This window comes from Dermacentor silvarum, chromosome 4 (assembly GCF_013339745.2).
Source record: "Dermacentor silvarum isolate Dsil-2018 chromosome 4, BIME_Dsil_1.4, whole genome shotgun sequence".
In the NCBI taxonomy this organism is placed as follows: Eukaryota; Metazoa; Arthropoda; class Arachnida; order Ixodida; family Ixodidae; genus Dermacentor; species Dermacentor silvarum.
Genome location: NC_051157.2, coordinates 70,720,265 through 70,735,982, shown reverse-complemented (window position 1 = coordinate 70,735,982; position 15,718 = coordinate 70,720,265). Strand labels below are relative to the sequence as shown.

Genomic DNA, 15,718 nt, shown 5'->3' with positions numbered 1-15,718 from the left:
CGCCTTCCTGGGCAGTAAGGACCTTCCTGGGCAGTAAGGACCTTCTTCGGCGAAGCAATGTGGACGGCACAGCAGATACTGCTTGTGCCCGTGTAGACTTCCTCTCCGAGCTTGTGCTGCTGTTTGCGGACGGAATTTTTTTCTCCAGTGCCTGACGGTGCGGTTTTCTTGTTTTTGAACTCACAACTTAGTTCTCGATATTTGGGAAAGAAAGTTGCGAGTTCGGAAGCAAGCAAACCACCCCATTTCTGCAATCTCATTAAACTCAATGTAAAGGCGGACAGCCCCAACCCCACCAGCACATCACATCATAGCAGGACCATTCGTACCGCACAGGCAGCGGATCATATTACACCACAACTAGGAGCGGCCTCCCTCTGGCGTTAGCGCCGTCGCGCACATTCTTACCTGGGGAAACAGGTTAGAAACCAAAACAGCCGAAAGTGCATGAAGTATCCTAAAAATGCTAATCGCATTAAAAAACCTAATATTGAATCAAATATAAAAAAATTTACACACACATTTCTGCTCACAAATTGTGTGCTGCTTATCATCGCTTTATTTTCTCTCTCTCAACTGTTGAACGGAGTCATATCGAACTACTACTTCTTTCTGGGGTTTTAAGTGCCAAAACCAGTTCCGATTATGAGGCACGCTGTTGTGGAGGGCTCCGCATTAATTTTGACCAACTGGGGTTCTTTAAATGTGCCACATCGAACTTGCAAAAAAAAAACCACCTACTAGTTCAATACAGGGTGCTCAAAATTAAGCTTTATGGAATTTTTAAATATCGCCTGTGGCAGGTAGCATAATTCTTACCATTGATCTGGGTTATTCAGTGAGGCGGACATTAGTAGCACGAGTAATCGAAACACATATTCAACTAATTAAAAAAATTTTACCAATGAACTTCTTTGTTAATTACTTTACTACACATATTGCAATTTACGAATTGTAGCCGGTGAGCTTGTCAGGTGTATCCACTTGAATGAATTTCCACGATGACACCAGTTTGGAGATATGCGCCATCAAACTCGCTGTAAAAATGCGCTGTTGTTCAACTTACTTTATTGCCAAACGGCCGTTTTATACATTGAAACACAAAAGTAATTGGAACGCCGATGTATTTCGTCCCACGACATTGGGAAATAATAGAGAATAAATCAATTTTATTTCACCATTAGGGGTCGCTGAACTAATAACTAAGTTATCGTAGATGTTACAAGAGGTCCTTCACAGTAGGCCAGAAAAGAGGCCCAGAAGGCACCAAAGAAACAGATACTAAACACAAGACACAAAACAAAGAAAATAAAGCAGTATTGTGTTAACAAGTGCCTGGATGGTGCTCACCGATTGAGTCTATCAACGTTTTCCTAATTGTACTTGTGTAATTAAGCCACTTTCCCACTTTAAAAGCAATTATCTCAAAACAATAATTTTTTCTACATTTGTCCTAATATCTCAACAACCACAAATCTAAAAGTAAATTTTTTACGAGTATTTTGTGTGCAGTCTAGGAAATCAACTTTAGTGGAATTATTGCCGTTGAGTGAAGCATTATACAGTTAAACCTGGATATAACGAAATTGACAAATTCCCGAAAAACTTCGTTATAAAGAGGATTTCGTTATATGCAGGTTCGGCACGAAAATTCAAAAAGAAACGCTTACCGTATATACTCGATTCTAATGTGCCCTTGATTGTAACACGCGCCCGTTTTCCGTGACCAAAAGAGAGGGAAAAAAAATCCTTTACCGTACCGCGCACCTCATGCTTTCATACAGAAATACAACTATCGCTCAAGATTTACTCCCAATAAACTAAAGTTGCGATGAACAAAGAAGTCCCAGTTTCGCCCGAAAGGCGAAGTGAAGTGAAGCGCAAGGCATCCCCAAAGGATGCGCAAAGGACTTGCGCAGTAACCAAAGAGTGGCGCTGCCAGCGCATTGTAAAAAAAAAAAAGTTTTTTTTCCCCCTTCGGCAACATCAAGTGGAAAAGGAGAGAGCCGGCTAGGCTGGCTAGGCCAGCTAGCAGCAAGCGGCAGGATCAGGTTTGAATGAAGGGAGGGGGAAAGGTCACGTCCCGCGGCGGCAAGATCACCGGGTCGAGGGATGCAGGCCCACCCCGCATGCACACTCGCACGCCAAGCACGCCGCCGCCGCTTCGCATTCCGTCGCGGTGGAGAAGGTGCTTCCGGTTGCTGCTCGCACAAAAATGACAAAATTTGGGGCGAAATCTCTAGGTTGTCGGTGGGGAAAATTCGTTATTTCGAGGGGGTCTCCCGCTGCCACTTCGTTACGTACAGGTCTCAAATACATGTGCTTCTATGGAGTAACGGGGAGGGGGGGGGGGGAATAGAAAAACTTCGTTATATCTAGGAATTCGTTATATGGAGGTTCGTTATAAGCAGGTTTAACTGTAAAGTCAAACCTCAATATAACGAACCTCGATTTAACAAAACTCTCAATGTAACAAACTTTTTTTATTTCCCCATCTTAGTTCTATTGAATTAACAAAACCTTGATATAACGAAATTCTCGATATAACAATGTTTTTTGCAGCAAATACAACTTCGTTATATCGAGGTTTGACTGTAGTTCCACAGGACATTTACTGCCAAGTAGTGCCTCAAAAATTTTGCATAACTAGTAAAAAATGCACAAGAAAAAGAAAAGAGCACAATGGTATTAGTTTACATTCCATTAGAATTAAAAAAAAAAAATAGAGAAATTCTGAACACGATACCATTAAATTATTCTAACCTCATCATGTGACCAAAAAAGGCTCAACAATGTGGCCTAAAATACATAAGAAGGTATTTTTGCGACCAATTTTTTAGGCAATGCCACCCTCTATGTGACCCCTCGGCTTTAGCCCAGCTAAGGCAGGCAGTGTAACATTGGGAAGGCTATGACTGCACAAACAAGAAGTACCTCATCGTCGTCATTCTCTTCCTTGAGAAGTTCCTTCGCAGCAAGCCTCTCGGCGCTCAACTCAAGCAGCATTGGATGCGTCCAGATGTTGCGGAGCATGTTGAAGTCCCAGAAGAGCGAGGTGCCCACCCCGGCCTGTTGGCGGCGGCCACGAGCAAGGTGCTCCAAGAAGTGCCGGTACAGTGACACCTGCACCTCCGACAGCCGCACGCTTATCACATACTCACATTTGGGAGGCAGGAATGGAGCCAGGGAACTGTAATCACAGCGCTGCAAGCAGGCAACAAGTCACACCTCAGTCAATAACATGCTCAGATATTTTACTATACAGTAGACTTCTGTTTGTTCGACTTCAGTTAACTCAATTTTTCGGGTAATTTGGTTCCAACCAAAAGTTGCGGCCGGCGCCCCATACATATCTATGGGCCCAAACGTTCGTTATTTTGATCCTAAAACAGGCATTTGATGGATAATTCAAACTTGACTAACGCGCCTGGCCCATATGTTGACCCAATACTGGCCCTGTAGTCTGCCTGTAGGAGGCTTCTGTAGGGGACAGCAAATGCGTTGAGCACACACCATCTCCTGCCAAAAACACCTATTTTCGACTCACCCATAGGAAGATTTTTGAGCAATAACGGTAGCTCACAATGTCCAATTATGCTATTTACCAGATTCTAATGCGTGCCTTTTTTTCCTTTGGGCTGAAAATTGCCTGCACAATGCAAACAGATACGAAACCAAAACTGCCTTTGCGACGTTTGTACGCTTTACCGCATCACATAGCTGTATTGCGGTGAAGCTGACTTTAAAAAGCGTGTGGCCAAGCTCAGAAACAGACTGCCATCTAAAAAATTGGGTGCATTTTAGATCTCTAGATTGGTTAAAAGTTCTAAGTCATTTCAACATTCTTTTTCTACTTCGGGCACATAAAAAGTTGGTTTCGTCTAAAACGTGAACATGGCTACCCAAACAATGTGTTCCTAAAGTAAAATCTATATAAAAGGCTTTCATTCACCCATATTACATCTCTCAATAAAGTTTACTCACCTACCAATGCAGGATCAAGCGAAGAAAAGCAAGAACAGACGACAAGTTGTTCCAAAGCGAGCAATAATCTTGTCTGCCCTCCAACTTCAGCGGCCAGCTGATACTTTTTACGTTTCATATAATTGTGCACCCAATATTAAGTCCTCAAAATCAAACAAAACATGTTTTTGCGTAATAATAAAGCTAAAGCAGTTTTTTACGTACTGTTTTAGCAGGAAATGAATCATTGTGACAGACAGAACGGTGCTAGCCAGGCGAGTCTTCAAGGCTTTCTTGGCTCTCTGAGAACGACGCCAATACGAAGTCGGAATGTACCGGCATTCCCATGGATACCACAACACAGCAGTGCTAGTTTTCCCTCTAGGTAATATAGTGAGAAACTCTATGGCTGGACCAACTTGGGTCACTCAGTATGTGCCACTGGGTATGGACCGCTCTTCATTCTGTGAACTTCTTTCGTGCCAACTTGGATCACCGAGTATGTGCACGTATTGCTCTACATTAAGCCGCTTAGACGCCAACTTGGGTCACAGCAAGCGTGCTGCTCATCAATGGAACTCTTGGATGCCAACTTGGGTCACTGAATATGTGCCACCGAGTATGTGCCTCTCTTCAATGACAAAAGAATAATTCTTTACAATTTCCCCGGTGCTCATCGGAATAAAATCCACGTCGTATACAGTAGAATTTCATTAATACAATCATATTACATAGGATATCCCAGCAATAACATCTGCAACCGAGAACACACACACACACACACATATATATATATAAACAACATAGTTACACTTGTTTTTACTGATTAATGATTTATTGATTTAATGATTGCCAAACTGCGATCGTGTGATACGTTTTCCGGCCGCTAGATCCCATGTTAACAAGAAAAGGTGTAAGGCGCACAAGACAGCAGTAGACGCTCGCAATGGCAGCTTCCCTGCTGTACTCGCTTGCCCGTGTCGCATGAAAATGCCACCACGCACTCTGTTTTACGCTACCAGCAAATTTCTTTGCGGGCCATCACATGTTGCCATTCACCGCTATCAGTGCCAGCCCATTGCGATAAGCATCTTCACTTATCTGTTTTGCAGCGTGTGTGGCCTAGTGCCGCTGAAAGCGTACTAGGACACACATTCCAAATTTGCCGTTCCCTCCAGCAGGTGGCACGAAGTGTGTGTCACGTTTTGCTCTGGGGGCATTGCGGCATCATATTCAGACGTCCACCAGCTTGATTTCGTTTCGGTTCCCTATCACCGTCTTAAAACAGTAAAGCGCTTCTCAAGTTGCAAGGATCCCATGAGCTTCACGCGCCTTAGCATCTTGTGCTGCAATGATTCTCACTAAGTGGGCACGTCAGAACTTCCCGCCAAAATGCTCCGCCCAAAGGCCGAATTCGAGAAGCACAAGCTTAAGCTTTCGGAAGTTGCAAAAACAATGTCCGTATCGGGTCATTCCGCCCCCCACCAGATCGACGCACATCGGTGTCTTCTGCAGCAACAATTCGTGCAACGCTTCGCAATATGTAGATGTGAACTACAGTTCAGTTTGGAAAATTTTTTTTTGCGGCTTCGCATCGTACCTTTTCACGATTAGTACGTATTTGAATGTATAAGCGAGGTTCTACTGTATACTCGGACAACCTTGCCTGAATATATATTTAGACACGCGCCACATGTGAACTTCGCACCAGCACTGCCAGAGAGCATAGCGTGTCTATAGGGATGCACATGGGAGGAGCCTTCCTAGCTGCATAAACGCCTCATACGGTGGAAATACGGTGTGTCGCTACACTGCTTCAACGCTAATCGTGGAATACGCTTCTGCCGAAATTTTTTTATCAATCTACAAGCTTGCATAAGTCGCTACTGTAACTGCATGCCCATTCCCCATTTATTTTTTCCTCCGCCCTCAAAGACTGCCATACTTGTGGTTAATAAAAACTGAGTTCCTGTCAATGTTTTCTTTTTATTTTATGTCATTTTCAGCTTTCACCATAAAAGCTAGCTTCTTCATAAAATGTCTTAATTTAGCTTTCTATTGTGGTCAGGTGCCATCAGTGTAATTTCTCACAACTTTATGAGCAGCCCATGTTGAAGGTAGCAGTGCATGACAGTCTCTTAAAATTTTGACAAACAACAAGAAACAGCATACACTGTTGTACTTGGTGACAAGAAAATAAGTAACTCAGAAGTCTTGTGTTGTCTAGGGGACACACACCTGCACACATCCGTCTAGAAGGCGATGAAGGATGTGGACCCTTTTCTTCATCAGCTTTACATCATGAACTGTTGAGTCTGCACACGCTCCATTGGCAATAGGGTTCACAAATCTGTTCCGGAACTCATTCTTGGTTCCTAGGAGACCTGGCTTAACAAAGCTCACCATACAGTGATCTGCAATAAAAAAAATGTGAGCATCTGTGATGTGTTTTGTCACCGATCTCGGGGGCGTGCGGGTGTTATGAGAGATGGAGAGGGAAGAGGCATGGCGACACAGCAAGCAGATATTTAATCACACTCGAAACCAAAAAACCTCCAACTAAAAACTCATTCAAACTAGAATGCACTGAACTAAAACACAATGAACAAATAAAGGCTAGCAAAAACAACCTAATGAATCAATAAACACTAAACATGTCCTTAACTGCGCCTACACTAATTCTGGACGTTTTCTACTCGAAAGTCTGGCAACTCTGGCCTACTGTTGTGGGCTACTAGGATGGGACGCTCTTACTGAGTTCGTTGTTCTCATTGCACGTTTCTTCCCGGCGGGAATCTCGTGGGATCTTTCTCCATGTGGTTGTCTTTTCGCCGACCGTCGCATAAACCTTGCTGCATTGAAGTCGGTCCTACCCTTCAACTCGCTCGTCTCGGGAGCCTGGGTAACCGGTCGCTGTTTACGTGGCAGGGAGGCCTATTGACGTCCTCGCCCGTTGCTTCTGTCTATCTCTCTTCTCCGGTGCCGACGTGGCGTTCCGGGGATCATCGAACGTGCCGGTCTGCCGTGGAAGAGGGGTCCTTTCTGGGGTGCCCGGTCCTGCCGCGAGAGGCTGCAGCCAGTCCAGGAGCCTCACTCGAACTTGCCGAGGTCGACGGCGACACCATGGACGGCCAACGTCATGGACTCGGCCAGACCCCCAAGTCTCCCGTCGCCAGAGCGGAGCTGGCGATGCGACCTTCCTGGCCCGGAGCCACGTCGATAATGCTCGCTCAGCCTTGCTTCTCCCCCGATGACAGCTCGAATCACGCGCCTCGCGCGCTCGCGCCGTTCGGAACGCTCCGATCACATCGCCCTTGTCTTATTTTATTTTGCCTCCGGCCTCTTACTCATGACAACATCAAGAAACCTAAATATCAGGAGGTCTCAAGTTTTACCACACTAATGACAATACACTAGCAAAAGCACCGAATGATGGCATTACAAGATAACCAATGCTTGCTCATACACCTATAATTTAAGTGTACTTAAGGTTAGCCCACATTACTTCTACGAAGCACTCTTTTAACAAGAGTGTGCTGCACTGATGGACCAGATGGGCATGCGTCACGGCACTCGCCACTAGCAGGCCTCGCTGACCAGCATCACTGTAGTAGGTTGGGCACTCGCGCCTTAAACCCCTCGACGAGATTTACTAATCTGATAAGAGCCGTTTGAGCCATTTACCTAACACTTTTTCATTGTTCGAGCTGCGTTCTCTCAGTTTAGAAGCCCACACCTGCCCCAAAGAAGTTGTCTTTCCTGCACAGCTTAGTGGCCTGACAGCTGAACTTGCAGCATTAGCAACAGCAAAATTTGCATTGTGTTTAAACCATAACTCAGATTAGTATAACTAATAGAGTTTTCTTAGGCTGGTAATGTTGTAAAAAGAACTTGGAGTTACATTTGTTCAAATATGGCAGCTGTGACTTGTTTAAGTCTAATAGTTACATTCCCACATGCTACAATGCTTCGTTTCTTCCAGCCACTTCGTCATGAAAGCATTGACAAGTGGTATCTATTGATTCTGGAGCTCCCACTTTATCATCATTAAACTCTGTCTCATACATAGTAGGCAATCCTACAAAGGCTAGGAAGATTTCTCTCACTGCTCGCCTTCGCAACCCAAAAATAGTGTCCATAGTGAATAGCACCGGGTGCGTCAATAGAAGGCAGCGTTTCCGCACTGTGATAAGATGGTCTGCTTGGCACTGTGCCAAGAATGCTCCTAGACACGCTTTTGCATCTTGCACTAGTCATGCGAAACATAGCATACTTGGCATTTTGCAGAGAATGCCATCGCTTGTAGATGCCGATGCATTTTGCATTAGTCACATGAAATTGAATGCATCCCCGAAATTGCCAATCTGAGAATACAGCACACCTTTCTTGGCTACTTGTAGAAGAAAGAAGCTTATTTTCTGGCGAATCCGGTATTTTGGACTCTGGACTATTTGGTGGTCCTCGCCGAATCCAAATTATCGGTAGGTGACAGTAGTATACCTTGCATTGCTGCAGACATTTGTTTGAAGTGTGCATAACACACTATCAGGAGCAAAACAGATCTCATATTTTCTGCCCTGCCACGCATGACTGCCTTCAATAAGTCGAGAAGGCTGCACAGAAGGGCTAGTGCACTTCTGAAAATTGTACCGACAAAGCACTGTGAAGAGGCAGTATCGGTAAACTCAGATATAGAAAGATACAATCAAGTTGGCCAAATTGCATTTCCTTTCATGTTCAAGAAAAAATTACTTATGGTCTAGGAATCACAAACAGAACTAGAGAGGTGTGCGAATATTCTAAAGGTTCAAATATTGTGTGTCATTAATTTTTCCACATTTTGAGGGCAAGTACACATTTAATGAACAACAGATACAACAACCACTTTTCATGGAACTATTGAGTTTGTTATAAACGTGTTTGACAGTATTCAAACATATTGTTATGGGGAGATTATATATACAATGGATATATTTACAAGGTAAGGCACACAACGCTACAGCAATGGTTCAGGAGAGCACGTGCACACCAGAAAGCCACGCCGTCGTCGTCGTAATCGTCCAAGCACCGACCACAGGATCGTCCGCTCGTGACATTATCCGCCGGCGGCAGAGGCACCGTCCCGGTGCAATTAGGGCTTGGGCCGAGAGTGGTACGGTTTAAGGCGCGAGACATGGACTATGTCACTTACGATTGTTGCAGAGACTGACTTAGGATTTAGCGGAGCGATTTCATAGGTCACATTAGTGACTTTACGGTCGACGCGGTAAGGGCCAGCATAACGGGAGAGGAGTTTTTTGCATAGGTCAACGCGACGTGACGAGAACTACAGCAAGATGAGCGAGCCTGGAGGGAAGTTCACCTCCCGGTGTCGGCGGTCATAGAGACATTTTTGATTGACCTGTGAAGCCAACAAGCGATTGCGGGCAACCCGGCGGGCGATGTCAGCACGGGCAAGAGCATCACGAGTATAGGCAGAGGATGTGTCTGCGTGAGGATGAAGTATGGTGTCCAAAGGCAATGGTGGGTCGTAGCCAAACAGTAGATAAAAGACACGTACAATATCATTCGAAGCAGCTTCATAACTTCCCAACAGGCAGATGATCTCTGTGAATAGATTTGTGTCGATACTGCCTTAACTAAACCGTAACTTTGGTGGTCAACATCCGGCAGAACAGCGCTGGTTAGACCTAATAGAAAGTGCAGCAGTGGACGACAAATTGTTGTGGAAAGTTTGGCACTCATCAGTGACTGGGCACCAGATCGTGTACACGGGCTAGACTAAGGACTTGAACAGCAGTGAAGTTGCCGACCAAATTTGTCTGCGTGGTTGCTGAGCAGAACGGGTTTAGCTTGCACATAAGCATAAAAGCGACAAGCTGAATTTGGGCAGCAAAGCATAAACTGCCGGCTCACGCACTGAAGGTTGCACTTCATAGCATCGCAACAACGCACGACCGGTGAATACGAAACACCCCCGCAGCCTCAACCACCATACAATTTTGTGTAGGCAGAAGCACAACAGCGAGCCAAGAGACTAAACAAATTTTCTGTGCTGCTGAAGTGGTAAGGGATGTTGAACTTGCATTTTTGCATGAAAATATCTGAATAACGGCACTAAACTAAATAACTAAACTGACTCCAGAGCTGAGCCTGTATGCTATTTTGCAAGTAAAGAACCAACTTTTGGTAGATTTGTCAACATCTGGTTATTACGTCAAGGTTTTATGCAAATCCCACAACTATTCAAACTATTCGCTTCAACTTCGCTTCATACCAAAAAATTGATATTCTCAAAGGCCTACTTACAACACTTTCTCACTAAGAGAACCACTACAGCGACGACCAATAATTCAGACTTCACGGGGAACGTAAATAAACTAAATAAACATAAAAAAACTATTGACTGTCCGAAAAAGCAAATGTGCCCCAAAAAAGATCATTTTATTTACGTTTTAATGCCCCTGTGCAAGGAGGAAGTGGTCGATTCGTCGCTGCACACACTTCCACTTACATGCAACCAAGTACGCCTATATTTCTGCCGGTTTTCTGTTGTCACTATACACTGATGCAAGGACTCCAAAGGCCGCACGGCACATCATTATCCGAGTTTGAGTCGGTGTTTGATGGTGGGAGAACTTGCTCAATTATTTCGTCATCGTTCAGTGCAGTGTTGTGTGTTGTAGGCGGCAGTTCAGGCTCTTCAGTTGAGGAGTCGGGGTCATTCGGACTGGGACTCAAGACTCATTCGGGGTCGACTGCAAGGGGAGCGTTGGTGCCATTTGACGCGGCCTGTCGATAACTTCACAAGAAAGACTGCTTGGAGCCAGCAGAGCGCTGACTGGAACGCCAACTAAACAAACAGAACGGCTAGAGCAGACCATGCGCTGGGATGCCGGAATAGGATGTGATGATCGCTATGTTGATGGGAGATCACAATTCAGGCATAGCCTCCAAATCAGCATTTGTAATTTAATCTGAGGTGTAGCGCTGCAACCGAGGCAAGGCCTCAGAGAATTCCGTTTTACATGTAATCTCTGAGGCCATACTTCATGTCTCATTGAGGTTGCCAGAGGAGATAATGGCGGCAGAATCCGCGTACGATACAGTTATGGACGGAATCCGGATAATCGAATGTAAAGCTGGCGGCTGTTCGAAATATCGGTCGTCTTAACACATTCAGTCTACGGGGCCATTGTAAGTGCTTTGAAGCTGTCTGAACTACGGAGCATGTACGGATTATCGGTGTCCGATTTATCGGTCGGCGACTGTACTGTCCTGGGTATTAATTCTTGAAAACTTTGCAGAAAAGTTTCTGAGCAGTTTTTAAGTATAAACTGCACCAGCTGGCCAAGCTGTCTGCACTTTCGGTGCTGACAATGCTTTGGAGATTTTGAAATCCTAATCTATCCCTTCATCTTGATGCAATGATTTTCTTAGGGTACCTTAAAAAATGCCAGATATTCTTTCATTAGCGAATTGTGAATCTTTGCAATACAGTCGTACCTACTTATAATGATACCGGTTTTGATGACAACATATCCGACATAACAATGAGCAGGCGATGCATTGTCAACTTTTGTATGTGCTCTATGGTAAAATAAACTGCTTACTACTATGCTCCCATGTCACGTTATCAGTGTTTTAACAATAAAATCTGGCTACCAGGTATGTGAAAGGCACAACAAAAACTAAATCCTCTATGACGTATTTTCGGTTTCCGCCAGCAAAAGTATGGCCCTTGAGATCCGTATTTGCTATATGCTAGCGGCAAGTTGCCGCACGTCAGCGCACCGCGAGGCCACCGTGGCACGCGTGTCTCGCCGCGCTGCAGCGCGATAAGATCTCCCGCGCTCTCCGAACGGGCGAGCAACACCGCGAGCGCTCGTTGTTTCATGCGAGAGACGACGATCGTCGATTGAAAACCAGGCGCGGACCGGCGGCGTTCCGGTTGTGATGGCTCCTTGACATCACCCTCGTCGCTCATGATTGGTTCTTCATCTCGCGGCACGCGGCATTTGCCGCAAGACCCCCGATTCCTGCCGCTTTTGCCGCGCGCCGCATGACGCGTTGCCGCGCGTTTCTGACGTGCGTTTTTGCTGCGTGTTTTTGCCGCTAGCATGGCCGTACCCTGAAGTCCAAGGGCGATAACGCAGTCGCCGCACGCCGTATGCTGTATGTGCGAGTGAAAACGTGCGAGGGGAGCCGACGACCGCGTCTAAATCTCGCGCGCGCAAGAAAAGCAGGGAGGAAGCACGCCTTCTTCCGTTGCGCTCGAGGCACCGGCGAGGAAGCGAGGGGGGAGGGATAGCGGGGCGGCGCGCGGTCGCGCAGGCCGTATCTTGAAAGCGATCTGCGTTGGGGCACAGTCTAGCAGTGTAGTAGGTGCGTCGGCGGCTCGTAGCTTTCTGCGTGCTGTGTGTTCTCGGCGCTCAGTTTGCGTTGAAGCCATAGACAACAGCACGAAGGTCACTTCGCTCGCTTCTCCAGCGGCGCTTCCACACGCCGCCTGCGTTTGAAAGCGCGCGCTCATCGAGTCTGATGTGCCACAGCGTGTACCAGCGCGTCGGCAACATCAGCTGGAAAAGGAGAGAGTGCCAGCTTGGCGGGCTAGGCCAGCTGCAGCAAGCGGCAGGATCAGATTTGAAGGAAGGGAGGGGGAAACGTCATGCCCGCGGCGGCAAGATCGCCGGGTCGAGGGATGCAGAGCCGCCTCGCACACGCACGCACGCACACATGCGCTCGCTTCGCATTCCAACGCGGCGGAGAAGGTGCTTCCGGTTGCTGCTCCCGCAAAAATGACAAAATTTGGGGCGAAATCTCCAGGTGGTCAGAGGGGAAAATTCGTTATATCGAGGGGGTCTCCCGCTGCCACTTCGTTGGTCTCAAATACATGTGCTTCTATGGAGTAACGGCGGGGATTCGAAAAACTTCGTTATATCCAGGAATTCGTTATATGGAGGTTCATTATAAGCAGGTTTAACTGTAGCCAATAATGCAGCATGAGAACATTGTAGTAATCGTATTAACGTCTAATGTCGGGCTAGTAGGTAAGCAGTTGGCTAGATTTAAGTAGAGCTGTGCGAACACTCGAATATTCAATTTCCAATCGATAGTGAACATTCAAATAATTTGATTCGTGATTCGGTGAATGACCCAGTCGTGGTCAGTGCTTTGACGCATGCAGCGTTCCCACCGTGCGCAATCTCTATCGGTACAAGGTTCAACCACGTCAAGGTCAATGATACCGATCGAAACGATTAACACAACATGTACAGGGGGAACAAAAGCAGTGCGTGCGGAAAGCATGGAAGCATGATGAAATCACCAGATGGCACGCTGACCACATCGAATATGCGAGTTCAGTGTTTGCGCACAAAGGTTGGTGCAGTTCAGAGTTTTCAACCCACATGCGAACGCACAGACCAACTTGGAATGCCGCTTAAACGGCCATCAATCTAACCAGTATGGGTGATTTCGTGACCAATCATTGATGAGCCACCTGTAGAAACACATTAGCGACAAGCTTTCTGCGACAGTTTGTGGCCCCTTATCGCATTGGCCGGCATCAAATTTTCATCACACCATTGGCCACGCTGTCTAGCCCGTCGGGACTAATCAGAGCATCGTCGGGTAGCGGCAACTAAAGTTACGGTTACCAAATTAGCGCAGATCTATTAACAGCAGTCGCACGACCCTCAGAAAACCAACAAACAACTTCGCCAACGAAAGCGAGTGCATGGGATGTTCTCGAAAGCCATCTTTCTGTATGGTGGCACCACATTCTGAATGCCGGATAAATGGGACTCATACAAGACTGCATTACATGCGGTCCTGCACTATAAGCTGTTACGTTGTAAGTAGGGATGTATCGATATCAAAAATTTCAAATACGAATCAAATACAAATACTTAGCTTCGAATATCGAATAATGATATGCACATGCATTTATTAACAAGTTTGGTTATTTTAACAAGTTGGAACATCGCAATTACATTGTTACGGGTACAAAATTTGACTAGTAAGCCATTATACTAAAAACTGTATTTGGCTCATGCTAGCTTGGAAAATTAAATAAACAACTTGGAAAATTAATCATTTGCACTAGCTGTCTGTTCTCGCCAACCTGTGCCTTGTCATACATCAAAGGCCCTTAAACTCTGAGGCATTTGACACTGTGCAAGCTGTCAGCCACTGCATCTGCTGTCAAGCAATAAGCTCAAAATTGGGGGTGGTGCTGCGAACAAGTGCACCCTCACTGTCTGCAAACCCGTGCCACTTGCTACTGAGAAGCTGGCTTTCGCAAAGCTTCAGTGTCTGAGTGTGCTTTATATGCGAAATTTCACCCAGCAGCACGAAATTATCACAATATTCAGGACAATATCAGACACGCATTCTTACATTTGATAGAAGCAAACGCTAAGAACAGTGTTTGCTCCTGCACAGCCAACAATATATTCGATTTGTTTCGAATATTCGTATCCAACCAATAATAAAAAAATTTTAGAATACATACCTAGTTTTCGAATCGGATACGAATGTTGATGTACTCCAATATGTCCATTTGCAGTGCCAAGCTAAATAGCAAATACTAATTTCAGATTATCTAATATTATGCACAAACCACTACAGATTGAGCTTCATGATAAGAGCGACAGCAGCATCCGTTTTGGTACATCAGGAATCCCTGTAAATAAACCCAGTACATGCTCGATTGACATTCAACTTACACTCTTGCAGGTTGTTCTGCAAGGGGGTTCCAGTCAGCACAATCCTCCGGCCAGTTTTCAATTCATTCATTGCCTTAGACAAGCCGGTGGCATCATTCTTCAACACATGTCCTTCATCACAAACCACCAAGCTTGGTCCTGCAGATGTTTTTCGAGATGGGGGTGTGAAGCAAAAACGAGTAGTTAGTACAGTAGACTTTCATTATTTCAACTACGATTACAGTGGAACTTCGTTGATACAATTCTGCTTAATACGTTTTTCGGGATGATACGTTTTTTTTTTTCCTGAAAATACGATTTGGTTGGATAATACGTTGGATGTTATGATTTTCGGATGATACGCTTTATTTTCCGGTTCCCATGAAGATCATATCAACGAGGTTCCACTGTAATTCTATTTTTCAGTTAGTTCTATCCTAATTGAAGGTCCCGGCCAGCACCTGTACATTTTTATGTGCCCAAACTTTCATTATTTCAATCCTAAAATTGGCTTTCACTGGATAATTAGAACTTGACTGATCAGCGTGCACGTGCCTGACACCAATTATGACCGCAACAGAGGCAGCGTCTGCCTTGTTTCAACATTTGTTTTCCTGCCTCTTGTTTAGCTCGACCCGCCACATGATTCGACCAATTTTGTATGTCCTGTCAGGACCGAATTAATGGAAGTCAACTCTGCTACTAAAGCTATTTCACTCAGCTGCTATACCGTACTTATTACCGGCAGTCTTGAAATGATCTTTTCAATACGCATTATAAGCCTAAACATACTGTGAAGAAATCGGAGCTTTGATTTCACGATAAAGGATCGTCCACATGGCAGGAACGGGGAACAAATTCAGCAGTTAGCCCAATGCCAAGTATAAGTTCTAGGAAGAATTGCTCAGCAGAGCACATTGCAATGATGCATTTGCATTAAAGCTACCATGCCCCACTGTCTTCACACCAACAGTACACATTCTTTAAAAAGCAAGCACATGAAGACAAACACAGAGTGTACTATGGTGGGCTAGTTGGTATGTGGC

General features: G+C 45.4%; 1 protein-coding gene across 5 annotated transcripts in view; it reads right to left on the bottom strand.

The window, feature by feature from the left end:
- LOC119450203 (transcriptional regulator ATRX-like) overlaps window positions 1–15,718 on the bottom strand; it is a 140,049-nt gene that overhangs the window by 52,741 nt on the left and 71,590 nt on the right. For all 5 annotated transcript variants that reach the window (XM_049665705.1, XM_049665706.1, XM_049665707.1 and 2 more), the window contains 3 exons: window positions 14,694–14,831; window positions 6,202–6,377; window positions 2,935–3,204 (listed from right to left, as the gene is read on the bottom strand). In XM_049665705.1, the coding sequence (XP_049521662.1) occupies window positions 2,935–3,204; window positions 6,202–6,377; window positions 14,694–14,831 (584 nt within the window). The remainder of the gene's footprint in view (window positions 1–2,934; window positions 3,205–6,201; window positions 6,378–14,693; window positions 14,832–15,718) is intronic.